This window comes from Rhinopithecus bieti, unplaced genomic scaffold, assembly GCF_001698545.2.
Source record: "Rhinopithecus bieti isolate Rb0 unplaced genomic scaffold, ASM169854v2 scaffold_3875, whole genome shotgun sequence".
In the NCBI taxonomy this organism is placed as follows: Eukaryota; Metazoa; Chordata; class Mammalia; order Primates; family Cercopithecidae; genus Rhinopithecus; species Rhinopithecus bieti.
In genome coordinates, this window is record NW_016804422.1 from 2,419,899 (window position 1) to 2,446,066 (window position 26,168).

Below are 26,168 nucleotides of genomic sequence, written 5' to 3' on the forward strand. Positions count from 1 at the left end.
GGCTCATCAGTGCTCTCTCTATGTAGGGTCTGCAGGGTCCAAGAGGACCCCCTGGCCCAGTGGTGAGTACCCAAGAACCTTCACCTGTCCTGCCCCCATCCTGTGCCCTGCTCCAATGAGCAGTACTGCCTTAGTTTCCCTGGTGGGGCAAGGCTAACTCCCCCTCATCAGACTCTTTCTCCCCAACAGGGTGGTCATGGAGACCCTGGACCACCTGGTGCCCCGGTGAGTGACCAGGGAGCACTGCCTGGTGAGGGTCTGGAAGGGATGGGATAGGCATTGGCCACAACTGATGAGCCACGCCTTCTCTGTGTTAATCCCTGAGCCCTGTTGCCTGCCCTTGACCCTTTTCTCTAGGGTCTTGCTGGCCCTGCAGGACCCCAGGGACCCTCTGGCCTGAAGGTGAGTCTAGGTGTGTGGATGGGAGTAGGAGGCTCCTTTGAGCCATGTCCATGCCCGGGGTAGTGTATGCCAACCTCCTGGGCTGTCATCTCCTGCAATGAGGCTGAGCTCCAGGAGCCCTGGCCACGTGGGCTCTGCTCATGCAGTCTCTGGGTTGTTTGCAGGGGGAGCCTGGAGAGACAGGACCCCCAGGACGGGTGAGTGGCCTAGCTCACATGTTACGGTCATAGGGAGATGGGTGGGGTTGGCACTGCCCTGAACTTTCTCTTCCTCCAGGGCCTGCCTGGACCTACTGGAGCTGTGGGACTTCCTGGTCCCCCTGGGCCTTCGGGCCTTGTGGTGAGTGAGCCCTGTGGCCCCTGCAGGGACACTGTGTTTTCACTCCTTGGGGCCCATGTTCTCTCATGTCCTCGTGTGTCCCTTGTTACCCTGACATCCTACTTGTTCTCCCTCAGGGTCCACAGGGGTCTCCAGGTTTGCCTGGACAAGTGGTGAGTTCTGGGGGTCAAGGGTTGGGCTCCAGGGGTCAGGGGTCAGCAGGCAGCCCTGACAGAGCTCCTCCCTCTCAGGGGGAGACAGGGAAGCCGGGAGCCCCAGGTCGAGATGGTGCCGGTGGAAAAGATGGAGACAGAGGGAGCCCTGGTGTGCCAGTATGTGGTTCTGGGGGCAGCTGGCTGCGGGCCTGCTGTGGGGTGTGGTGCCCCGCTGTGAGCTTGAAATATGAGGAGTGGGGCAGCAGGGGTGGTAGTGGAGACGCTGAGTTCCTCCCGCTGCTCTGCCATAGGGGTCACCAGGTCTGCCCGGCCCTGTCGGACCTAAAGGAGAACCTGGCCCCACGGGGGCCCCTGGACAGGTGATCTTTGACCCTGACTTCCACCCCCTGCAGTAACTCCTCTGCCTCGCCCACAAGCCTGTTTCCAAATGCATGGGGGTGGCAGGGTGGGGGCGGGGAGGAGAAGGAAACTCACTAGCATTCCCCACAGGCTGTGGTCGGGCTCCCTGGAGCAAAGGGAGAGAAGGTGAGTGTGTAGGGGCTGCCAGCGAGGAGGGGTCAACTGGTGGGGGCCGAGGAATCCCACTGACCCCTCCCCCTTACCAGGGAGCCCCTGGAGGCCTTGCTGGAGACCTGATGGGTGAGCCGGTGAGTAGGGAACTTCTGACAGCAGAAGTTCTGGGGGTCCTGTCTCTCCAGTGGCCCAACTTCTGGCCTTTGACCCATAGTTTACCCACCCTCATGACCCTCAGCTTTCATAGTAGACCCCATATTTGAGCCCTGGCCTCATGCCTCCCTCCGGAGTCTCGTCTGTGACTGATGCCTGTGTTGCCTCCTGACCTCTGTCAACAGGGAGCCAAAGGTGACCGAGGACTGCCAGGGCCGCGAGGCGAGAAGGTGAGGTGGGCTGGCCCCGGGACCTGAGTACTGAGCAGAGAAGGCTCAGTCCAGACACCCCTCTCCAGCCATTCTTTGCAGGGTGAAGCTGGCCGTGCAGGGGAGCCCGGAGACCCTGGGGAAGATGTGAGTCTGGGGCCCGGGCAAGGGTGAGCCTGGCCTGAGGGGGTGATGGTGGGCATAAGGGGTCACTCTTGGGCCTGGGCACATGTCTGAGCCCCTGAGTCAGGCTGCATGTCCCAACATCCAGGAGCCTGCTCCCTAGAGCACAGGGAGCCACAGGCTGTTGGCTTCCACACTCTGAGCTCTGGGGGCCGTGTCTTGGCTTCTGTGTGCCTGTCCTTGGTCTGTTCCTCACCGCATCTGGACATACATGTGTGCTCTGGTCTGATCTCCCAGATCCCAGGACACACCTGAGTTCTTGTGAAGTGAACGCTCTCCCTTGGTCCTGTGGTTTAACGCAGTCGCCCTTTGCGCCCTGCCCCTGACTGCCAGCGTTCAGCCTGTGGCCACGCCTGCTCTACCCGGGAGTGGACGTGTTGGGGTTCCCCTCTGAGCTCCCGTGTGTCCGCACTCACGTCTGTGGAGCCAAATGTCTGCACTCGTGTGTGGACTCCGTGTGCCTGTGGCCATGCCTGAACTCCCACCTGTCTATGATCGTATCTGAGTGTCCCTCTGTCTGTGCCATCCTGAGACAGGCCATGGTCATGTCTGAGCTCCTGTGAGCCAATTCTTGGTCGCATGTCTGAGTTCCCATGTGTTCATGGTCACATCTGAGCTCCCCTGGGAATATTTTGGGTCATGTCTGAACTCTGTGCTCATGTTCCTACCCTCTCAAATGCTGTTTGCTGGGTTTTTTAGGGTCAGAAAGGGGCTCCAGGACCCAAAGGTTTCAAGGTATGTGTACCCAGAAGGGTCCCTGCTTGGGTCCTGGTCCTGAGACTCCATGAGCTTGATCTGATGCCTCTTTTCCTCAAAGGGTGACCCAGGAGTTGGGGTCCCAGGCTCCCCCGGGCTGCCTGGCCCTCCAGGTGTGAAGGTAAGTCAATGCCCCATCACCAGTTGTGGGGGCAGCGGGCCGGGCGGCCGCTGGAGGTAGGAGGAAGAGGGAGTTCTGATGAGAGTCCTGGGAGGGGTCCTGCATTGACCATTCCCTCCCTTTGCTGTGTTGATTTCAGGGAGATCTGGGCCTCCCTGGCCCCCCTGGTGCTCCTGGTGTTGTTGGGTTCCCGGGTCAGACAGGCCCTCGAGGAGAGATGGGTCAGCCAGGCCCTAGCGGAGAGCGGGTGAGGGACTGGAAACAGCATGTAGGGGCTTGGTGAATCTGTGGTGGGAGGAGAGGGCCCTGCTTTGGGGATTCCCAGTCTTGAGGGGGCAGAGGGTAGGAGGGTTTCCAAGTCACTCTCTGCCTCTCTTGCTCCATTTTTCTGGTAGGGTCTGGCAGGCCCCCCAGGGAGAGAAGGAGTTCCAGGCCCCTTGGGGCCACCTGGACCACCGGGGTCAGTGGTGAGTAGAGGTGCCCTAAAGCCCCACGTGTTTGATTGCTTGTCCTCGTGAGGACTTAAGATGGGGGCCGGGCCACACTGTGGGGTGTTGGGGGAGGCACCTTGAGACCCACAGGACCCTCACCTCACTCTGACCTATAGGGACCACCTGGGGCCTCTGGACTCAAAGGAGACAAGGTAGGTTGGACAAGTGCTACTGGCTATCTCTTGTGCGCTCGTCACCCCCTCCAGCCTGCACTGACCTCCCATGATCCTGTGTCCCCCACTGATTCCCCTCACTGATCCCCGGTGTCCTGTTGGTCTCCAGGGAGACCCTGGAGCAGGGCTGCCCGGGCCCCGAGGCGAGCGTGGGGAGCCAGGCGTCCGGGTACGTACGTCCTACTCCACAGCTGAGCTCCCTTCATCCCAGCTCTTGCCTCAGATTTCTAACCTCTGAGTCCATAAACTTAATGTCACCATCCAGGGTGAAGATGGCCGCCCTGGCCAGGAGGGACCCCGAGGACTCACGGTGGGTCCCGCTGGGGGAAGTAACAGTGCTGTGACTTCAGTCCCCTGCCTGTGCCCTTTGTGCCCCAGGACTCTCTGCCATCCTCCCTAGCCCTGTGGCCCCCCTCGTCTACCCCTGTCCCCTTTGTCTGGTCCCCACTGTTTCCCTCCTTCCCCCGATCCTCCTCTGTCCTCCACTGCCCTAGTTCCTGTAGCTCACGGTCGCCTTTTCTCACACAGGGGCCCCCTGGCAGCAGAGGAGAGCGTGGGGAGAAGGTAGGAATGTGGGGAAGCCTGGTGTGAGTGGGATGGGTGAGTGGATCTTGCATGATATTAGAATTCAGGCCCGGGGCCTCCCCAGTTTGGGTGGGACTCACACTCTTTCTCCCAATAGGGTGATGTTGGGACTGCAGGACTAAAGGGCGACAAGGTGAGTGTGGGCATGGGGAGGGCAGGGCAGGGGCCAGTGTGCTCCTGACTCCTCTGACTCCTCCCTGCCCCCTCAGGGAGACTCCGCTGTGATCCTGGGGCCTCCAGGGCCACGGGGTGCCAAGGGGGACATGGTGAGTGGGCCCACATGCAGACTGGGTCTTCCCTGGGTGCGAGAGGGACCCCATGGGGCTGGCCCAGGGCATCTGAGAGCTCAAACCCTCAGAGGGTGAGGGACCTTCAGCCCCTTACCATGACTTCTTACCCAACCCAGGGCGAACGAGGGCCTCGGGGCTTGGATGGTGACAAAGGACCTCGGGGAGACAGTGGGGACCCTGGTGACAAGGTACGGGGAAGGGGGTGGTATACTGTCTGTGGGGTCCTGTGGCTATGGGGGTTCCACAGCGTCTGTGAGGGCAGGAGGGGAGGACAGAAGGGGACTTTCTGGGGTTCAGGGGGAAGGGGTTCTGTGGCTGACTATGGAGTGACTGAGAGGAGGGGATCTAGGGAGGGCTCAAGGCTTTGGTGTGAGGTTAGGAAAGCTCTGTGCACTGGCTCTATGAGGGGCCCTATAGGGACAGGAAGGGGGCTCCTCGGGTGTCCTCATCTGAAGAAGGTGCTTCAGATGGGATGAGGAACCCAGTGATAAGAGGGAGGGGCAAGAGTCTGGAGTCCTTGGGGTGAGAAATGAGCCAGTCTGGGGACTACAGCCCCCAGCTCCACCCTGCTATGGCATGGGCTGGGAGGGGCGTGCCGCTGGGGCCGGTCATGAGTGACTCAAGCTCTGCCCCAGCTGGCGGGCTCATTGTATTCTAAGCCCCCAGCCTGGTCTGGTCCTGATTGTATCCCTCTCCTGGTCACTCCCACAGGGCAGCAAGGGAGAGCCTGGTGACAAGGGCTCGGCTGGGTCGCCAGGACTGCGTGGGCTCCCAGGACCCCAGGCAAGTCTTGCCCCAGGCCCAGGCCCAGGCCCAGGTCCAGAGCCAGCATCACACACACACATATCCTGGGGTCCTCTGAGTGCTGGGGTTCTGGCTCCCTCGCTGCTGACCCCATGTGTGTTCACCTGGGATCTGTGTGTGGCCTGGGCCCCGGCCACTGAGCATCTGAGTGGCCACACATGCAGCGGATGGGCCAGCGTTGGGGACAGTCCCCCTGAAGGGCTCCCCCATCTGTGTTTCTCACAGGGTCAACCTGGTGCAGCAGGGATCCCTGGTGACCCGGTAAGATGCCCCTGCTCCCACAGGGGCCTCCTGTCCCCAGAGGGCCCCCGTCACCGTGGTGGTCCCACCAATGTGGCAGCTTTTGAACTTACAGTGACCCAGTGCTCTCATGGTGTCCTCATGTTGCCCAGGGTCCCCCACCTCCACAGTAGCCACCTATGATGGTGTCCCCTGCTGATGGTGACCCTTATCCCCTGCCTGTGGTGACCCTTGTCCCCATGGCAAGCCCCAGTGGCTCCGGCCTCCAGAGGTGACTCCCACCCCATGGAGTTCCCTGCCCACTATCCAGGGCAATTCTCTTTGGTCCCTCACTAACCTCCTCTGACCTCACATGGACCCTCTGTCTGCTAGGGCTCCCCAGGAAAGGATGGAGTGCCTGGCATCCGAGGAGGAAAAGGAGATGTTGGCTTCATGGGTCCCCGGGGCCTCAAGGTAGGAAAGAAACAAGATTTTTTTTTTTCTGGTCAAGAAGGCCTAATGTTGAAGGGCGAGTGGCCTGGGGTCAGATGTTAGGATGCTGGGTCAGAGGTTGGAGTACCTGAGGCCTGTTTGGAGAGTTGGTTTTAGGGCGAAGGGGATCACAGAGTGAGGCGTCTGGGAATCACTTCTTCACCTGCTTTTCTCCCTCAGGGTGAACGGGGAGTGAAGGGAGCCTGTGGCGTTGATGGAGAGAAGGGAGACAAGGTGCAGAGGGGATGGGGGCTGGGGGGCTATGGGGCCTGGGGCCTAAGGCTGACCCCACTGCCTGATGCCTGCAGGGAGAAGCTGGTCCCCCAGGCCGCCCCGGGCTGGCAGGACACAAAGGAGAGATGGTGAGTGTGGGCACGCTCAGAATGAGGGGGCCATGGGCAGACGGGGGTCAAGCTCATGTCTTTTTTTCTCCAGGGGGAGCCTGGTGTGCCGGGCCAGTCGGGGGCCCCTGGCAAGGAGGGCCTGATCGGTCCCAAGGTACAGGGTCTGTGGACAGTGGACATGACAGGGAGTCAGGATGGGGCAGGGAAGCTCAAAATCAAGTCATGGGGGTGTAGGGACAAGGAAAGTTGTGGAGGGTTGGGACTGAAGTGGGGCTAGTCTTGAGGTGTCAAGGTGGGTTGGGGTCACAGTGGAGTTAGGATGAAAGCATGGGAGGTGGAGGGGGCATGTGTATCAGGGCGGGGGCTATAGTGGAGTTGGAGTCATGGGGATCACATCTGGTTGGCTCACAGGTGCTCGGGTTACAGAAAGTTTGGGCATTAGGTCAGGGAGCGCATGGGAGTTCAGGGAGGGTCCAGAGCTGAGGGAGATCAGGGCAGAAGGTCTTTCATGCTTCTTCTGTTCCCAGGGTGACCGAGGCTTTGATGGGCAGCCAGGCCCCAAGGGTGACCAGGGCGAGAAAGGGGAGCGGGTGAGTTGAGGCCATGGTCATGGTGAATTGCGGGAAGCGTGCCCTTTGGGAGAGGGTCCATCTTTGGGGCCTCTGGTTACTGACTCTGTCCTATATCTCCCCAGGGAACCCCAGGAATTGGGGGCTTCCCAGGCCCCAGGGGCAGTGATGGCTCTGCTGGTTCCCCGGGGCCACCTGGCAGTGTTGGTCCCAGAGGCCCTGAAGGACTTCAGGGCCAGAAGGTAAGGGGCACCAGCTCTGACTCCTGACCCCTTCCCTAACCTTCCCTACCCTTCCAACCTCATAATCATCCTCCAGCCTGCCTGCCCAAACCTTTGAAACTGTGACCCCCAACCTGCCTGACTCCTGATCCCTACTGCCTCTGACCCTGCTCATTTGGTCCCTGTGTCTGACAGGGTGAGCGAGGTCCCCCTGGAGAGAGAGTGGTGGGGGCTCCTGGGGCCCCTGGAGCCCCTGGCGAGAGAGGGGAGCAGGTGAGTTGGGATTCCTGGGCTTGGGTCAGAGATCGGGGTGACCTCTGTTGTCCCTGAGATCAGAGGTCACAGCCTGGTCCCATCTGTTGTACATAGGGGCGGCCAGGGCCTGCTGGCCTCCGAGGCGAGAAGGGAGAAGCTGCACTGACGGTGAGCGTGGGCCTGGATGGGCCTGGGTGGGCCTGGGGGGGCCGGGGCCCTGCCTCCCTCACCCAGCACTCTGACCCCTGGGCCCTGGCTCCATGCAGTCTCTCCATGGTCCCTGCATTATGTGCCCTATGTCCTTCCTGTGAGCCATGGGTTCTTCATGGTCCCCTTGGTCTTCTGCTCCCAGGAGGATGACATCCGGGGCTTTGTGCGCCAGGAGATGAGTCAGCACTGTGGTGAGTGGTGCCCAGCCTGCAGTCTCCCGCTCCGTGCCAGCACCCTAGGCAAGGGCAGGCAGGCCCCTAGAACTTACAGGGCAAGCAGTTAAGAAAATGGGGGGATGGATGGATACACAGAAGGACACATGTGCTTCAGTACTGACACATGACACGTGTCCCCAGTGGAGGGAGACACACAGGCAGATGAGGATTGCCAGGCAATGTTCTCGGATGTCCAGCTTGGCTGTATGGGGAGCAGGATGATGGTGGGAGCCAGAGCTGGTCCCCTTGGGCCTGACCTGGACCCGATGGGACTATGACGACCCTGAGGGGCATCAGAGTGAAGCTGTCTCTTCCCATCTCTGTCTGCACCGCCTGCCTGTTTCTGTGTCTGGCCTGCCTGTTTCTGTGTCTGGCCTGCCTGTTTCTGTGTCTGGCCTGCNCCGCTGGGGCCGGTCATGAGTGACTCAAGCTCTGCCCCAGCTGGCGGGCTCATTGTATTCTAAGCCCCCAGCCTGGTCTGGTCCTGATTGTATCCCTCTCCTGGTCACTCCCACAGGGCAGCAAGGGAGAGCCTGGTGACAAGGGCTCGGCTGGGTCGCCAGGACTGCGTGGGCTCCCAGGACCCCAGGCAAGTCTTGCCCCAGGCCCAGGCCCAGGCCCAGGTCCAGAGCCAGCATCACACACACACATATCCTGGGGGTCCTCTGAGTGCTGGGGGTTCTGGCTCCCTCGCTGCTGACCCCATGTGTGTTCACCTGGGATCTGTGTGTGGCCTGGGCCCCGGCCACTGAGCATCTGAGTGGCCACACATGCAGCGGATGGGCCAGCGTTGGGGACAGTCCCCCTGAAGGGCTCCCCCATCTGTGTTTCTCACAGGGTCAACCTGGTGCAGCAGGGATCCCTGGTGACCCGGTAAGATGCCCCTGCTCCCACAGGGGCCTCCTGTCCCCAGAGGGCCCCCGTCACCGTGGTGGTCCCACCAATGTGGCAGCTTTTGAACTTACAGTGACCCAGTGCTCTCATGGTGTCCTCATGTTGCCCAGGGTCCCCCACCTCCACAGTAGCCACCTATGATGGTGTCCCCTGCTGATGGTGACCCTTATCCCCTGCCTGTGGTGACCCTTGTCCCCATGGCAAGCCCCAGTGGCTCCGGCCTCCAGAGGTGACTCCCACCCCATGGAGTTCCCTGCCCACTATCCAGGGCAATTCTCTTTGGTCCCTCACTAACCTCCTCTGACCTCACATGGACCCTCTGTCTGCTAGGGCTCCCCAGGAAAGGATGGAGTGCCTGGCATCCGAGGAGGAAAAGGAGATGTTGGCTTCATGGGTCCCCGGGGCCTCAAGGTAGGAAAGAAACAAGATTTTTTTTTTTCTGGTCAAGAAGGCCTAATGTTGAAGGGCGAGTGGCCTGGGGTCAGATGTTAGGATGCTGGGTCAGAGGTTGGAGTACCTGAGGCCTGTTTGGAGAGTTGGTTTTAGGGCGAAGGGGATCACAGAGTGAGGCGTCTGGGAATCACTTCTTCACCTGCTTTTCTCCCTCAGGGTGAACGGGGAGTGAAGGGAGCCTGTGGCGTTGATGGAGAGAAGGGAGACAAGGTGCAGAGGGGATGGGGCTGGGGGGCTATGGGGCCTGGGGCCTAAGGCTGACCCCACTGCCTGATGCCTGCAGGGAGAAGCTGGTCCCCAGGCCGCCCCGGGCTGGCAGGACACAAAGGAGAGATGGTGAGTGTGGGCACGCTCAGAATGAGGGGCCATGGGCAGACGGGGTCAAGCTCATGTCTTTTTTTCTCCAGGGGAGCCTGGTGTGCCGGGCCAGTCGGGGCCCCTGGCAAGGAGGGCCTGATCGGTCCCAAGGTACAGGGTCTGTGGACAGTGGACATGACAGGGAGTCAGGATGGGGCAGGGAAGCTCAAAATCAAGTCATGGGGTGTAGGGACAAGGAAAGTTGTGGAGGGTTGGGACTGAAGTGGGGCTAGTCTTGAGGTGTCAAGGTGGGTTGGGGTCACAGTGGAGTTAGGATGAAAGCATGGGAGGTGGAGGGGCATGTGTATCAGGGCGGGGCTATAGTGGAGTTGGAGTCATGGGGATCACATCTGGTTGGCTCACAGGTGCTCGGGTTACAGAAAGTTTGGGCATTAGGTCAGGGAGCGCATGGGAGTTCAGGGAGGGTCCAGAGCTGAGGGAGATCAGGGCAGAAGGTCTTTCATGCTTCTTCTGTTCCCAGGGTGACCGAGGCTTTGATGGGCAGCCAGGCCCCAAGGGTGACCAGGGCGAGAAAGGGGAGCGGGTGAGTTGAGGCCATGGTCATGGTGAATTGCGGGAAGCGTGCCCTTTGGGAGAGGGTCCATCTTTGGGGCCTCTGGTTACTGACTCTGTCCTATATCTCCCCAGGGAACCCCAGGAATTGGGGCTTCCCAGGCCCCAGGGGCAGTGATGGCTCTGCTGGTTCCCCGGGGCCACCTGGCAGTGTTGGTCCCAGAGGCCCTGAAGGACTTCAGGGCCAGAAGGTAAGGGGCACCAGCTCTGACTCCTGACCCCTTCCCTAACCTTCCCTACCCTTCCAACCTCATAATCATCCTCCAGCCTGCCTGCCCAAACCTTTGAAACTGTGACCCCAACCTGCCTGACTCCTGATCCCTACTGCCTCTGACCCTGCTCATTTGGTCCCTGTGTCTGACAGGGTGAGCGAGGTCCCCTGGAGAGAGAGTGGTGGGGCTCCTGGGGCCCCTGGAGCCCCTGGCGAGAGAGGGGAGCAGGTGAGTTGGGATTCCTGGGCTTGGGTCAGAGATCGGGGTGACCTCTGTTGTCCCTGAGATCAGAGGTCACAGCCTGGTCCCATCTGTTGTACATAGGGGCGGCCAGGGCCTGCTGGCCTCCGAGGCGAGAAGGGAGAAGCTGCACTGACGGTGAGCGTGGGCCTGGATGGGCCTGGGTGGGCCTGGGGGGGCCGGGGCCCTGCCTCCCTCACCCAGCACTCTGACCCCTGGGCCCTGGCTCCATGCAGTCTCTCCATGGTCCCTGCATTATGTGCCCTATGTCCTTCCTGTGAGCCATGGGTTCTTCATGGTCCCCTTGGTCTTCTGCTCCCAGGAGGATGACATCCGGGGCTTTGTGCGCCAGGAGATGAGTCAGCACTGTGGTGAGTGGTGCCCAGCCTGCAGTCTCCCGCTCCGTGCCAGCACCCTAGGCAAGGGCAGGCAGGCCCCTAGAACTTACAGGGCAAGCAGTTAAGAAAATGGGGGGATGGATGGATACACAGAAGGACACATGTGCTTCAGTACTGACACATGACACGTGTCCCCAGTGGAGGGAGACACACAGGCAGATGAGGATTGCCAGGCAATGTTCTCGGATGTCCAGCTTGGCTGTATGGGGAGCAGGATGATGGTGGGAGCCAGAGCTGGTCCCCTTGGGCCTGACCTGGACCCGATGGGACTATGACGACCCTGAGGGGCATCAGAGTGAAGCTGTCTCTTCCCATCTCTGTCTGCACCGCCTGCCTGTTTCTGTGTCTGGCCTGCCTGTTTCTGTGTCTGGCCTGCCTGTTTCTGTGTCTGGCCTGCCTGTTTCTGTGTCTGGCCTGCTTCTGTCTCTTGCCTTTTGTTGGCCTGTTCCCAACTTCCCTCTCCTCTGCCTTCTTCCCTTTTTCCATCTCTCTATCTACCTCCCACCCTCTCCCTTCCTCTCTCTCCTGTCTGTTACCCTCTCCTGCTGTCTCTTTATGTATCTCTACCCCTCTGTGTGTGTGTCTCTGTCTGTCTCTCCATCTTCCCATCCTTCTCTCTGTCATTTTCTCTCTATCCCTCTCTGCCCCCTCTAGCCTGCCAGGGCCAGTTCATCGCATCCGGATCACGTGAGTAGTTTTCTACTCCCAGAACTTTCTTCACCCCAGGCCCTGCCTTGCCTATCACCTGGGTCCTTTCAGCGGGGTTGGCTGGGATGGCTGCCCATGGTGACCTCAGGGCCCTGAGGCCCCTGCTCTTGGCTCCAGGACCCCTCCCTAGTTATGCTGCAGACACTGCCGGCTCCCAGCTCCATGCTGTGCCTGTGCTCCGAGTCTCTCATGCAGAGGAGGAAGGTGAGGACAGCTGAACCTGTGGGCAGCTATGGTGGGGCCCAGACATGCACGATGGGTTGGTCCATGCATTGCAGGCCACATGCCCAAGCCACATTAGCTGCATGCAAGCCCACACGCATGGCCACTGTGTGGCACGGGACAATGGGAGATCAGTGCTGCCACCTTGCCCCCGGGCGACACCACTTGTTCCCAGCCACACCCTGAACCGTACCTGCAGAGCGGTGCCCCTGAGGATGACATGAAGTACTCCGGAATACTCCAGTACTTTCCGTGAGGACCCTGAAGCCCCTTGGGATAGCGATGGTGAGAATGGAGGGCTGCGCCCAGCGGGGCTTGGGGAGGGGCAGGCAGAGCTGACCCTTGCTGACCTTCCCCTGACCTTTTAACCCTCTCTGATTCCCACAACCCCTGATGACTTGACCCCATTGGCCCAGACCCCTGTTCCCTGCCACTGGATGAGGGCTCCTGTACTGCCTACACCCTGCGCTGGTACCATCGGGCTGTGCCAGGTGGCACAGAGGCCTGTCACCCTTTTGTCTATGGCGGCTGTGGAGGGAATGCCAACCGTTTTGGGACCCGTGAGGCCTGTGAGCGCCGCTGCCCACCCCGAGTGGCCTAGAGCCAGGGGACAGGTATGGGCTGAGTCCCCACAGTGGGGGACTGGGCACTGAACCTGCCTGGATCGGGGTCTGGGGGAGGAGTCCCTGGGCCAGGGTCCCAGGTCAGGATCCTGGAGGAGACGCTCCTTCACACTAAGGGACCTGGGGCAGACACCCAGACCAAAGAGCTGAATATAGAGCACCAGCCGTGGAGCCCCCAGTAGGGTCCCCTTCCATGTTCCCTTCTTTAAAGACCTAAGTATGGACCCTTCTGAGGTCAGAGCCCCCACTTCCTGTTGTAGTCTCAACTCCTTCCCCATGGGTGCCCCTGCCTGAGCTTCTCCAGGTAAGGTCAGATGGCTGATGACCGTTTCCAACCTGTCCTCACCAGGTGCTACCCAGGACTGAGGCCCAGATGATGAGCTGAGATTCAGCATCCCCTAGAGGAGTTGGGGTCTCAGCAGAATCCGCTGTCCCTCCCCTTGGTGCTAGAGGCTTGTGTGCACGTGAGCGTGCGTGTGCATGTCTGTTATTTCAGTGACTTGGTCCCGTGGGTCTGGCCTTCCCCCCTGTGGACAAACCCCCATTGTGGCTCCTGCCACCCTGGCAGATGACTCACTGTGGGGGGTGGCTGTGGGCAGTGAGCGGATGTGACTGGCGTCTGACCCGCCCCTTGACCCAAGCCTGTGATGACATGGTGCTGATTCTGGGGGGCATTAAAGCTGCTGTTTTAAAAGGCTCCTGTTGTGACTGTTTGGGAAGATGGGGGTGTCAAGGGGGGAAGGTTTTCCCTGGGAGGTTGGTATTATTCTGCCTGGGTACACAGTCCCTCTGCCCAGTGCTGGTCACTGTCTTGTGATTCTCAGTCTCTAACTTGTCCCCAGAAAGGAGTAGATAGGGTGGGAGCTAAGGACATGCCTCCACTGCCCCCTGGGAGGGATGAGTCATAGGTGGGGGGCTGCTTCATGCCATGCCAGGAAGCATGTCCCAGCTCCCACCCCAGGGGGCTGAGGGAGATAAATGGGCCCTGAAGCAGGGTAGAGGGTCAGACCACAGGACAGCATTGCCTGGCCCCAGCCCCAGGCAGCCACGGCAGCCTGACTTACCCCAGAAGAAACTGGTGGCGGTAGGACTGGGTTGGGTCGGGATGGGAAGGATCTTGGGGGTTGGGTGGATCTGGGGTTTGGCTTTATGGAGGGCTTGGACCCAGAGGGCTCTGGGATCTCTAGCTGCTTTTCTGCCTCTGAGACCCCATTCCTGCCCTTCTCTTTCCTGGGTCAGCTGCAAGCTCTCCTGCTGAGAACTGCCTGCCCTCCTGTGGACTCTGTGTTTCTCTCTGTCTGAATCTTTCTTTCCATCGTGCTCCCTGTCTCTGGGATGGTTTCTGTCTCTGTCTTTTTCTTCCAGTCTCCATTTTGCTCTGCCTCCATCTCCTTCATTTCCCCCTCTTGCTGTCTCTCTGTCTTGAATTTCTTTGTCTCTTTTTTTCTGTCTTGCTTTCTGCCTCCCTGTCTCATTCTGGCTCTCCTCTTGTCTCCCCTTCTCTGTCTCCGGCCTGGCCTCTCTAACCCCTTTCTCGGTGTCTTTCTCTCTCTCCATCCCCCTCTCTGTCGCTCTGTCCTTGCCATCTGTCTCTGTCCATGGACCCCCGTTGACCAGGGCCCCTGCCCTGAGCCCGTTTTCTCCTTGCAGCCTGACCTCACAATGACCAGGTGTGCTCTGCTGGTGCTGATGGTCCTGATGTTGGGCAGAGTCCTGGTTGTCCCAGTGACCCCTATCCCAACCTTCCAGCTCCGCCTTCAGAATTCTCCCCAGACCACTCCCAGACCTGCACCTGCAGCCTCAGAGAGCCCCTCAGCTGCTCCCACATGGCCCTGGGCTGCCCAGAGCCACCGCAGCCCCACCCGCCACTCTGGCTCGCGCATTGTCCTATCGCTGGATGTCTCCATCGGCCTCTTGCAGATCTTACTGGAGCAAGCCCGGGCCAGGGCTGCCAGGGAGCAGGCCACCACCAACGCCCGCATCCTGGCCCGTGTCGGCCGCCGCTGAGCCTGAGGAAGAGGGTCACAGTGATAGGGCTGCCCTGGATGGGAAGACCTGGAGGTTAGCCACACAGCTGGACGGATGCTGCCACATCTGGGCATAGAGCGTCTGGACACTGCCACATGAAGCCACTGTCATGCAGGTCATATCACATCTGAGTGCCCCACAGAGTCACAGTGTGTCTGGACAGCTTGGGTATTGGACATTGCTAAGCTGGGTCACTGCCACATGGAGTCTTGCCATGCCTGTGTGCCCCACAGACCTAATATATGTCCGGACAGCTTGGATGCTACCACGTAAGGTCACTGCCATGGCGAATCTTGCTATGTCTGGGTGCCCCATAGTCACAGAGCACCTGTACACTGCCACATGCAGTCATCATGTTACTTTCAGGAGCCTCAACACGAGAGCTCAACACTGCTTCTGAGACCAGTCCCTCTGAGGCCCATAGGTCTGTCCTCCCATAGGCCACCACACAGGGAGATGCTGGCTGAGGGTCACTTGCTTGCTCTGTGCCCCATGAGGCAGCACCTGCCCCAGATGGACGGGGCTGTGAGGGGTATCTCCAGGCACAGGAAGCCTATGACCATGGCAGCCTTGCCTTATGGGCGCATGTGTGTGTGTGTGGCTGGGCCTCTGACAGCTATGAGTGTGTGTGAGCAGGGTAAAGGTACGTGAGGGGTCTGAGAGGAGTGGGTGCTTGTCCCCCAAACCTGCATGAAGCAAGCACAACTCCTAGCCAGGCACTGTCCTCCCCATATACCCCTGCATCCCCAGCCTCAACCCAGGGACACGCATGGCTCACAGGAGACAGGGCTCAGGTTGCTGGAGCTCTGACCAAACTCTGCCCCATTTCATGCACGGATTGCCCTGGGCAAAGGTGTTCGCCTTTCCAAGCCTTGATTTCCTTATCTGTAAAGCAGACTGACACCAGCAAGCCTGTGAGCATTGTGTATGTAGCAGACATGGAGGTCCTGCAGCAGGAGGTGCTCAATAAATGCAAAGCAATTGAAGGATGGGATGTGCAAGAATCCCAGTCATGTGCACCCAGGCTGTGACACATGGGGGTGAGTCACACCTGGCTTCTCTGCCTTCCTCCCTAGCTCCCCGCTTAACTGACCTGGTCCCTTGGCTTGGAAGGACTAGGTTTTGCCTGATTTCACAGCCCAACTCCATTGTTGGGCTGGAGACAGAACTGACTTTCTGGGCATCATNTGTGCCCCATGAGGCAGCACCTGCCCCAGATGGACGGGGCTGTGAGGGGTATCTCCAGGCACAGGAAGCCTATGACCATGGCAGCCTTGCCTTATGGGCGTGTGTGTGTGTGTGGCTGGGCCTCTGACAGCTATGAGTGTGTGTGAGCAGGGTAAAGGTACGTGAGGGGTCTGAGAGGAGTGGGTGCTTGTCCCCAAACCTGCATGAAGCAAGCACAACTCCTAGCCAGGCACTGTCCTCCCCATATACCCCTGCATCCCCAGCCTCAACCCAGGGACACGCATGGCTCACAGGAGACAGGGCTCAGGTTGCTGGAGCTCTGACCAAACTCTGCCCCATTTCATGCACGGATTGCCCTGGGCAAAGGTGTTCGCCTTTCCAAGCCTTGATTTCCTTATCTGTAAAGCAGACTGACACCAGCAAGCCTGTGAGCATTGTGTATGTAGCAGACATGGAGGTCCTGCAGCAGGAGGTGCTCAATAAATGCAAAGCAATTGAAGGATGGGATGTGCAAGAATCCCAGTCATGTGCACCCAGGCTGTGACACATGGGGTGAGTCACACCTGGCTTCTCTGCCTTCCTCCCTAGCTCCCCGCTTAACTGACCTGGTCCCTTGGCTTGGAAGGACTAGGTTTTGCCTGATTTCACAGCCCAACTCCATTGTTGGGCTGGAGACAGAACTGACTTTCTGGGCATCATGGATGGGCTTGCCTGCAGCGGGGACGGGCACTCTGGGCCGTGCAGACAACTCTAGGTGGACATGAAGGCAGACACTGGTTGGCATGGGCAGCTCTGGCGGGAGAGGGAGGCCATACTAGCCGAGCGTGGCCGGCTGACTGGAGTGGGGGCACTGGCGCTGCCCTCGCAGTTGTAAGCAGCCCTGTAGGGGCGGGCCTAGGGCGGGCTGGGGAGGCGGGGCTGCAGGAACCGCACTCTTCAGAGTGCTGGGCGGGGTGACCCCACTCTGGAGCTGCAGGGGGCAGTGGCCCTGGCCAGTTTGGTTGCAGGATGGACAGATGCTCGTTAGGAGGCAGCTCCCTGACGGACCTGGGGCCAGGGAGCAGCAGGCGGGGTAGGCACGGGACAGTGTGGGGAGGGTGGGGGGTTAGGGAAAGACCTGGATGAAGTCAGAGTTGTGCTGGAGGGGTGTGAGAGTGCTGGGGGGTCTCTCCTGGTTTAGGGGTGCTCTGAGGGGCATTCATCTGTCAGTGGCCTGAAGGAGGGGGAAAATTGTCGCCTTGCAAGGGAGAGGGGGCTGGGCCAACGGGGAACTATAAATAGTGTCTTCCTCGAGCACAGGGGGAGGGACTGCCAGCTGGAGCTGCCCAGGCCCTCCTGCTCTGCTCTTTGCTGGCCTCCAAGGGATCATGTTTGTCCAGGTCTCCTCTTAGGGGTCACACCAGTTTGGGGAAGTCTAGAGGCTCATTTAGGAAGGGTTTCACATGATATGGCTTTAGCCCTTAAACCAGCACTTCTAGGGTGTCTGCTGTGTGCCCTGTGCCAGTCCTGAGCTTCTCTGAACACCTGCTATGTACTGTTTGGTCATGAACCTCTCTGAACTCTCTGTGTGCCCTTGCTGGTCCTGAATCCCTAAGCACCTACTGTACGCCCTGTGGCAGGCTGGAAGGAGGAAGTGCAGATCAGGGTTCCCAGGCTGCTTGGTGACATGGCTCTATACCCCGAAGTCAAAACCTCACACTCCTTGTGAGCCCTGGGCCCAGGGAAACACAGGGGACAATCCTTTGCTGGAAATGGCCAGAGGAAGCTGGAATTCCTGGAAACTCCTGAACCTCCCAGTGGACAGCAGGGGTGGAGGTGTAGAGATATATATGGGAAGGGAGGCAGCAGAGAGCAGCAGGCCCCACTGCAGCCTGCCTGTCTCTGCACATGCCTGGGTACAGGGCTTGTGTGTGTGCATCTGTGTGTGCATGTGCAGCTGTGCCAGTGTCTCTGTGCATCAGTGTGAGGGCCTGTGTGGCACTCACTGACACCCCTGGGTCTTTATGCTGCAAAGGGTGGTTTGTGGGCCTGATGTGGTAGCTCACGGCTATAAACCCAGGGCTTTGGGAGGTCGAGGTGGGAGGATCGCTTGAGGCCAGGAGTTCAAGCCTGCAGTGAGCCATGACTGCACCACTGTGCTCCAGGCTGGGTGACGAGTGCGAGACCCTGTCTCAAAAAAAAAAAAAGAAAATTGTGTGTGTGTGTGTGTGCATGTGTGTATCTGCGTGTGTGTGTGGTGGGATGGGTTGGCAGTTCTGTCACGACTGGCCAGTAGATACAGGGACTGGGAAGAGTGAACTTTGAGGACTGGCCACCACATGGCTTCTAGGCTGGGACACTGGGAGGAAGTCCATTGTCAGTGCAGAGGGCACCCTGGGAGCCAACCAGGGTCAGGCCAGCCAGGTTCATGGTGGGCAGAGGCTGAGCAGAACATGTGCACACATGTGTGTACAGACATCCCAGCATACTTTCCACACCTGGGACAGGACAGCTGGCTCGCTTTGGGATATGCTGAGAAGGAAAAAGCCATGAGGGCCAGGGATTCTACCAGGCATCTGCTGATGCTGAGAGCAGACGCCAGGACAGCATCTCCATGGAGAGGACATGGGGGAGTGGGAGCACACGTGTGGAGGTGGACTGTGCAATTCCAGTGCAGTGTGGGAGGCAAGGTCCGGAAGGCTGGGAGTTGAACTGAGTCCATGCTGCACTGTGGACTCGCTCTGTGATCTTGGGCCCTTCTCCCTCTTCCTGACCCTCAGTTTCCCACCTGACAAACAGGGCCATGGGTGGGGAGATGGAGAATATCCTCAGAGCAGATGTGGACTGTGGCCTTGGGGAGGAACCCCAGGCATCTCCTGATGTTGACCTGTGACCTTCCAGCTGGACATAGGGACTTGAAGGAGGGTGCCTGGGTCAGCCACGGGTAGACTTTCTGGGGAAGAGAGGGAGGTGCAGAGCTGCTGCATTTCCTGGGAACCAGGCTCATCCTGTCTCGGTGTGAGGATGCCTTCCCAGAGATAGCCCTGGCCCCCTGCCCGGGCCGGCTGTCCTCTACCCCCAGCCCTTGATTAGTGTGCCAGGAGGTCTGGGAAGAGAAGAATGGACAGGCCGGAGGAGGTGCTGGGTGTCTGTAGATGTCAGAGGAGATAGGTTTTGCAATGAGTGCTGTGGGTTAGACAGGGTGTGGGTGTGTGGTAATGAGGTCTCAGAGGCCACAGTGCACCAAGATGGCCTTGGCAGTGGCCAGAAGACAAGAGGGTTGACGGTGTCACAAACAGAATGAGTGGCTTTGGAGAAGTAGGGAGCAGGTCACAAGGGGCACCCACCTCATCAGGAGCCGCCCATGGATGTGTTCAGATCTGCTGGGACTGGGGTGGAGGAATGGGTGGGTGGATACTGCAAAAGGAGGATGAGGAAGGAGGAAGTCATTGACCCTGCCTGGGGCAGGGTGTTCCCAGGGCAAGCAGCTAGAGCTGGTTTGGGGGAGGGTCCAGATGGGCTTCCAGCACGTGGACCTTCGGAATCCTCATTTCCTATGAAGTGGGCAAGACATCTGCGTCAGTCATCTTAAGGGTCCTTGCCAAGCTTTAAAGAGCTGGGTGGACTTGGACTGATCCAAGGCAGGGCTGTGGCAGGGGTGGCATGGGAAGGGGTGCTACACCTATAGCCCACGAGGCCAGTCTTGTTGCCAGTCCCATGCCCTCAACACCTGGCTCCTGGCTGGGTACACACTGGGCAGAGAGAACCTGAACTTGCAGGGCACCTGCCAGGGGTGTTGTGGATGACATCGCTAGAGGGCAGTGTGGCTCAGGTCGAAGCCGTGTTGGTGGGGGCTGGGGCAGAGAGTGCACAAAGCTTGGAGAGGCAGGGCTGGGGATCCCGAGGAGGCGGGAGCCTGCAGGAGTCCAAACAAGAGAGTGAGCCAGCGGTTTACGAACTTCTGGATCTTTCCCCTGTTCCTTGTCCCCAGTGCATTTTCAAAGACAAGAGGGAGATACAAATATAGTAAAAGGCAACCTTAACGTAGTTTAAGATGAATTTCTTAGAGACTGACATATTTAATTCATACTATAATACTGTAAGATTGACAATGTGCACATCCCATTTTCCTGATGAAGAGAAAATGTTATTAACATATTATTTTCAAAAAATATGTAAAAATTTAGTTGAAAAAAACCAAAATACTAAAAAACAAACAAAAAAAGTTAATTGGAAAAACTGAAATTCTGGAAAGACAATTAAGATACTGCCGGGCTTAGTGAGTACCCAAAGTACTTGGTTACTAAGTCCCACGCACGGCCGGCGCGGTGGCTCACGCCTGTAATCCCAGTACTTTGGGAAGCTGAGGAGGGCGGATCACCAGAGGTCAGGAGTTCAAGACCAGCCTGGCCAAAGTGGTGAAACCCCGTCTCTACTAAAAACATAAAAATTAGCAGGGCGTGGTAGTGGGCGCTTGTAATCCCAGCTACTTGGGAAGCTGAGGCAGGAGAATCCCTTGAACCCGGGAGGCGGAGTTTGCAGTGAGCCGAGATAGCGCCATTGCACTCCAGCCTGGGCAACAGGAGCGAAACTCTGTCTCAAAAAAAAAAAAAAAAAAAAAAAAAAAAAAAAGGCCGGGCCGGTGGCTCAAGGCTTGTAATCCCAGAAACTTTGGGAGGCCGAGACGGGGCGGATCACTGAGGTCGAGAATCCGAGGACACATCCTGGCTTAACGCAGTGGAACCCGTCCTCTACCTAAAAAAAAACAAAAAAAAACTGCTGGGCGAGGTCTGGGCGGGCGCCTTGTAGTCCCAGCTACTTGGGAGGCTGAGCAGGGATGAATGGGCGTTAAACCGGGAGGGCGGAGCTTTGCCAGTGAGCTTGGATTCCCGGCCGCTGCACTCCAGCCTGGGCGACACAGTGAGGCTCCGTCTCAAAAAACAAAACAAAAAAAAGTCCCACGCATTTGCTCCCAGCAGCCAAAGCAAAGAGAGAAAGAGGAACAATATTGAAATGTGTTTTGCGTCTCTATCCATCCCAGCGTGGTTGAGCGCGCTACGGTGGAGAGTCCCGGGGCTCGGAGCAGTCAAGGGGCACCCCGAGCAGGGGCAGGAGGGCGAAGCGGAGTTGACGGCTGGCACAACAGGCCTAGTGGCCCGTCAGCTCTGACCAACCTGGCCGTGCGGGTCACGTAGGCCTCGTCCCACTGCATGAAAACCCCTCCCTCCTGGGGGCCCCGGGCTCCCTGGCAAGGAGGGAGCAGAATTCACGCGTGCCGCTGCTCAGGTATGCAGCGCCGGGGCGGGGCCCGTAGGTGGGGCCTATGCAAATCAGCGCGGGCAGGTTGGGAGCGCTGAGTTTGCGCATCCGGGGCGGGCCTGCAAAATCCGGGTCTTGAACTGGGGCGGGGCCAGCACGATCCGGAGTTGAGCATGCGCATTCTTGATCCTGGCCTGAAGAACTGGGCGCGCTTGTTCCAAAACGGGCGGGTACGTGAGTTGGGCATGCGTGGTCGGAGGCCGGGACCTTTCAGCTGGGGCGGAGCCTACTCACTCTGGGGCGGGGCCTGCGGGAAGATAGACATGGGCTGTCGCGGCTTGAGAAGGGGCGGGGCCCAAGGGGCGGGACCTCGGGTGGCCCGAGGTGGCCCGGCTGCTGGGTTGGAAGCGGCGCAATCCGACTCATCCTGGCCCCAGGATGGCGTCCCCACGGGAATTGACCCAGAACCCCCTGAAGAAGATCTGGATGCCATACAGCAATGGGCGGCCCGCTCTGCACGCTTGCCAGCGCGGTGGTGAGGCGGGGTCCTCCGGGAGGGGATGGGAGCTGCACCGGGATGGGTGGGTAGGGCGGTCTGGGCGGGGGTCTCGCATGGAGAAGGGGCTGTAGACAGGTGGGGAACCGGGGACAGGTGAGGCTGCCGTGACTGGGAGAGGCTGCTGGGGACAGGTGAGGCGGTCGTGACAGTGGTGGGCCAGAGACAGGTGTGGCAGAGCAGGGGGCGGGGACAGGTGTGTGGGGGCATATCGGCTTGTCGGTGGCTAGGTCTGGCTACCATCACCTCGGGGAGGGCGCTGGCCCCCTCGCTTCCCGCCCCAATCCCCATCGCCCACAGCCTGGGGAGGACCCTGTGGGCACTTCTCTCTCTCCTGGCCAAGGAGTGTGGGCCGGATTGTTGGACTGGAACTGAGCTGTGTGGCCCTAGGTGAATTACTTGACCTCTCTGAGCCCAGAACTTTCAAAGGTGGGTTAGTTTTCCAACAGGAGGAAGGGTGCCTCTTGGCCTTAAAGCTGAGCTTGGGTAGGAACTTCAGCACAGATGTGCTCAGGATAGAGACAGAAAAGTATGCCATGTGGGCCTGTGTCTGTGTCCCTGGACATCTAAGTATCCACCTGGGGTCATGGGTGTACAGTAAAACTGGAGGGTGAAATGGCTAGGAGAATGCTGAAATTCATGGAATTGTTCAGGGGCTCACCTCTCCTAGGGTTTAAACCGCTTCCTTGAGTTTCTGCCTGTCCTTAAATGAGCTGGCAGTTTTTTGCTTTTTGTTTTTTAAAAAGATGAGTCTCATTCAGTGGCCCAAGCTGGAGCAAGTGCAGTGGCTCAATCATAGTTCACTGCAGTCACAACCTTCTGGGCTCAAGCAATCCTCCCACCTCAACCTCCTGATTAGCTGGGACTACAGGTGCGCCACCACACCCAACTTTTTTTTTTTTTTTTTTTTTTTTGTAGAGACAGGGTCTTGCTATATTGTCTGGGCTGGTCTCCAACTCATAGCTTCAAGTGGATCCTCTGGCCTCTGCCTTCCAAAGTGTTGGGATTACAGGCATGGGTCCTGGCCTGCAACTTTTTTATTACCAGGAAAAAGAAAGATTTGTTTTAGGAGTAACTGAAACATTGTAATGAATTTGCAACTTGTCCAGGACCTCAGAGAACATCTAGTTTAACTCACAGTGAAATGGAGATCAGGAGATTGTGTGACATGCCTGGGTCTCCCTGTGATCCTGCCTCTGCTTATGTATGATAAGCAAGGGGAGAGTTCTTTGTGCTCATCCTGCTGCAGCAGGCTGGGGCCACGGCTTTGATCATGATATGAAAACTGGGGGAAAGGTGTGTGTATTTCTGGCCACACTGTGAGTCCTGGTAGGGGAAGGCCATGTTTCTGACCAGACCAAGTTGTGGTAACTCATGGCTCTGATTGTGATGTAGGTCCTGGGGTCTGTGGCTGTCTACAATGCACACTCAGTCCTGACGGCTATGGCCAGCCCTCCTTTGAGACTCTTCTGGAGGCATGGAGGCTGAGCCAGTCTGTGTTATTAGTGTTAGGTGGTCCTGGCTTAGAGGGGTGGCTGCTATTACTACACAGAGGAAAGGAGTGAGGACCTGGCCTTTTTTTTTTTTTTTTTGAGATGGAGTTTCACTCTTGTTGCCCAGGTTGTAGTGCAGTGGTCCTGTCTCAGCTCACTGGCAACTTCTGCCTCCTGGGTTCAAGCAATTCTCCTGCCTCAGCCTCCTAAGTTGCTGGGATTACAGGCATGCGCCACCACCCCCGGCTAATTTTGTATTTTTATTTTTAGTAGAGATGGAGTTTCACCATGTTGGCCAAGCTGGTCTTGAATTCCTTACCTCTAATGATCTGCCCCCCTCGGCCTCCCAAAGTGTTGGGATTACAGGCACAAGCTGCCGTGCCCAGCCAAGTCTGTGAGCCTTTAAGGAGTAGGTCCTCAATAAGTGGAGGCAGAGTATTCTGTCATCACTACCATTCTTTGTTTGCTTCTCAGTACGTCTGAGTTAGGGATTGATGCATCAGCTCCAAGCCAACCCCCTTTACAGGTGAGAGGAAGCTGAGGCCCAATGGGTAGGTCTCATAGCTCCTGAGGCAGGGCCTGCGTTTCTCCAGGCTCTAAGTGGGGGACTGAAATGTGGCTGTGGCCTGAGCTGAGGGGCTCGTGCCATCACGGTGTCTCGGGGTGTTGGGGTAGACTGGGTTCTAGGTCCGCACTTTTTCCTGGAGGAGGAAGTAGCGCCTGAGAGGCCAAAGATGAGACCTGCAGGTTGTGTGGGGATTTGGGCCTCAGCCAAGGTCCCAGGGTTCACAGCAGGGAGTGGGTAAGCAGTGAATGAATGGAACCTGCCCATGAAGCACCTCCAGCTCCCAGTGCCTGCATTTGGGCAACATTTTACCCTTTGCACAGTAGACTTGTAGGTTGAGTGACTGCAAGGACAGTCCAGATCCGGAGGGCGTGGGTGAGGCTGGAAGCGGATTTGGTCCCAGGGCTTTGTGGGAAGGAGGAACCAGGACCCACTGCTGGTCTGTGCTTTGTACTGGGTTTTCTCTGGAGTCTAGTCCCCAGCTCCTCGGGGCACCAGGGGCAAGTGGACTGAGGGGTGTACTGCACTCCTCCACTCCCACAGACACACCCCCACTTGATAATACCTAAAGCCACACCTGAGGGCTGGGAGGCTTTTACCTTTCCCATCATTGGCCTCTGAGCTCAGACCTGGAGAAACTCTGGGGGCAGGTGGGTCAAGAGCCGACTCAGGAAGGACTGCAGAAAGGACGGTGTTTGATGGCTTTTCTCAGCTGAAAGGTGGCAAGACTATTCATGGGCAAGGACATGACTGGTGTGTGCACAGGGCAACAGGAGAGATGATTTTCTGTCCCCTCTGAACAGGCCTCCATGGCACATTGCTTTATTTTAAAGAGCTCTTCCTTCCCCAGCCTGGCCTAAGGAGGTGAGAGCAGCTGCAGTTCAGGAGTACATTCTGGCACCCCCTCCAGGGACTTGTGGCTGCTCCTTGGGTAGAAGTCCCGGAACATAAACACTGCCCCTTGCCAGGCATGTCTCAGGCCCCTTGGCTTCTCGAGCTCATGGGGCCTGCAGTGAATTTACAGGAAAGGAACCCGTGAGGGAAGTTGGGCTGACATGTCTTCACATTTCCTTCCGCACATGCTCAATGTTGTAAACAGTGTGTTCTTTTTGTTTGGAGACAGTCTGACTTTGTACCCCTAGGCTGGAGTGCAGTGGCACTATTTTGGCTCACTGTAACCTCTGCCTGCTGTGTTAAAGCAATTCTCCTGTCTCAGCCTCCCGAGTAGCTGCGATTACTGGTGTGTACCACGACACCCGGCTAATTTTTGTATTTTTAGTAGAGACAGGGTTTTGCCATGTTGGCCAGGCTGGTCTCGAATTCCTGACCTCAGGTGATCCACCTGCCTCGGCCTCCCAAAGTGCTGGGATTACAGGCATGGGCCATCACACCTAGCTATAAACAGTGTGTTCTGCTGTCCTTTTTGCTCAGTGTCAGGGTCCTGTGGGCTCACAGCCGCAGGTGCAGCTGCACACCCAGCCCGCTTAGTTCACGCACTCTGTTTCAAGGGATGCAATGTGTTCCCTCCTTGTTGTGCCTCAGCTGGCAATTTCTTATGGCTAGAATTCCCCAGTGTTTTGCTATGGTAAGCAGAGCTGTTGTGATACACTTGAACTTTGGTTTTCTTTTGGGTCATTTCCTTGGGAGCTTATCTTGGGGAGCAGAGGAGATAGGTAATTTATTGCCTTGTTTTGCACCCAGGCCTGATTTGCTGCCCTGCCTGCGCACCTTGTGCTGTGCATGTGGGTGGGAGAGGGGAAGGGAAATGTCACCAAATGCCAAGGGAGGAGGCTGGAGCTGTCTCTGGGAAAATAGGAGATGTGGAGAGGGGGTGCAGATCCCCAGTCCTGAGGTTGTGGGAGCCCCTGAAGGAGCGGTCGGGGGGTGGTTCCATCAGCGGGAGCAGGGTGGATGCAGGATTTCCTCCTGCTTAGCAGCTGTCGCACTACCCTCGGTTGCTTGAGAGCCCGGCCACCTGGCTGGGAACTATGCAGACAATGCAGACCTCAGTTGTCCACCGGCCCTGAGGAGGCAAGGCCTTGCCTGACTTGTTTTCCTCTCACCTTAGTCAATGCTGAGATTTCTCTGCAAGTTTCTTCACTCTCACTCAGTCAGCCTGTTTCAGGGGGTCTCCTCCTTCCTGCCCCTGAGGCTCACTGGGTCACCTTTAAACAAGGGGCGTGCACAGGAGTGATGGAGCCCCCACTGGCCAGCAAGGCCCTTTGTTTCTCTGCAGGGCCTGCCTGGGGCCAGGCCACTGCCTCCACGCCCTGAGGCCCAAGGACAGTCGGTGCTGAGGTATACCTATGACTTTAGCTCAGTATCTGCCAGGATAGGACAGAGGGCACAGCTTCCCAGAAGTGCCCAGGCTCTTCCATGGGGATAGCACTAGGCTTCTCTGAGGGATGATTGCCCCATTTTACAGCTGGGGACGCCGAGGCTCAGAGTTCCCAATGAGTGTCAGATTTGAGATGGCAACCTAGGCCTGACTCCTGACCCCGCGGAAGTGCTCCTGGGGCCTCTGTGCTCTGAGGGAGACAACTTGTTGGTGGGAACAGTCTGTCTAGGCAACCAGGTGAAGGCAGAACCAAGTGGGCAGAAGAGGGGCAGTGACAGGTCCCCACATCTGTCCATCTGCCTGTCTGCTATGGTTTTACCTGACCCAGGTCCTAAGGATGAGGAAAAGGAAGCTTCCTGAGGCTTCTGACGTGAGACCGCATT

The 26,168-nt window shown here is 58.2% G+C and overlaps 3 protein-coding genes and 2 long non-coding RNA genes across 5 annotated transcripts in view; all 5 read left to right on the forward strand.

Moving 5' to 3' along the window:
* COL7A1 (collagen type VII alpha 1 chain) overlaps positions 1-12,745 on the forward strand; it is a 35,289-nt gene extending 22,544 nt beyond the window's left edge. The window contains 40 exon segments of the mRNA XM_017867950.1: positions 27-62; positions 190-225; positions 358-402; positions 567-599; positions 679-741; positions 858-893; positions 972-1,052; positions 1,187-1,255; positions 1,386-1,421; positions 1,502-1,543; positions 1,748-1,792; positions 1,874-1,918; positions 2,654-2,689; positions 2,772-2,831; positions 2,971-3,078; positions 3,227-3,298; positions 3,439-3,474; positions 3,605-3,664; positions 3,761-3,805; positions 4,024-4,059; positions 4,178-4,213; positions 4,290-4,346; positions 4,487-4,558; positions 5,082-5,153; positions 5,400-5,435; positions 5,787-5,867; positions 6,066-6,119; positions 6,194-6,247; positions 6,321-6,383; positions 6,757-6,819; positions 6,924-7,040; positions 7,215-7,292; positions 7,389-7,442; positions 7,627-7,675; positions 11,481-11,513; positions 11,652-11,738; positions 11,836-11,890; positions 12,001-12,041; positions 12,173-12,370; positions 12,729-12,745. Coding sequence (XP_017723439.1) covers positions 27-62; positions 190-225; positions 358-402; positions 567-599; positions 679-741; positions 858-893; positions 972-1,052; positions 1,187-1,255; positions 1,386-1,421; positions 1,502-1,543; positions 1,748-1,792; positions 1,874-1,918; positions 2,654-2,689; positions 2,772-2,831; positions 2,971-3,078; positions 3,227-3,298; positions 3,439-3,474; positions 3,605-3,664; positions 3,761-3,805; positions 4,024-4,059; positions 4,178-4,213; positions 4,290-4,346; positions 4,487-4,558; positions 5,082-5,153; positions 5,400-5,435; positions 5,787-5,867; positions 6,066-6,119; positions 6,194-6,247; positions 6,321-6,383; positions 6,757-6,819; positions 6,924-7,040; positions 7,215-7,292; positions 7,389-7,442; positions 7,627-7,675; positions 11,481-11,513; positions 11,652-11,738; positions 11,836-11,890; positions 12,001-12,041; positions 12,173-12,370; positions 12,729-12,745 — 2,337 coding nt within the window.
* On the forward strand, positions 8,533-9,344 carry LOC108527020 (uncharacterized). The gene is made up of 4 exons (XR_001884662.1): positions 8,533-8,572; positions 8,924-9,004; positions 9,203-9,256; positions 9,330-9,344. It is a non-coding gene; the product is annotated as an uncharacterized LOC108527020 (long non-coding RNA).
* On the forward strand, positions 9,479-10,068 carry LOC108527021 (uncharacterized). Its single transcript, XR_001884663.1, has 3 exons — positions 9,479-9,514; positions 9,885-9,947; positions 10,052-10,068. It is a non-coding gene; the product is annotated as an uncharacterized LOC108527021 (long non-coding RNA).
* Positions 12,746-14,041: 1,296 nt separating the features above from the next.
* UCN2 (urocortin 2) lies at positions 14,042-14,417 on the forward strand. The gene has a single exon (XM_017868163.1). The coding sequence runs from the start codon at positions 14,042-14,044 to the stop codon at positions 14,384-14,386; it is 345 nt and encodes a 114-aa protein (XP_017723652.1). The 3' UTR covers positions 14,387-14,417.
* Positions 14,418-21,125: 6,708 nt separating this feature from the next.
* PFKFB4 (6-phosphofructo-2-kinase/fructose-2,6-biphosphatase 4) overlaps positions 21,126-26,168 on the forward strand; it is a 35,713-nt gene continuing 30,670 nt past the window's right edge. The window contains exon 1 of the mRNA XM_017867951.1: positions 21,126-21,368. Coding sequence (XP_017723440.1) covers positions 21,272-21,368 — 97 coding nt within the window. The 5' untranslated portion in view covers positions 21,126-21,271. The remainder of the gene's footprint in view (positions 21,369-26,168) is intronic.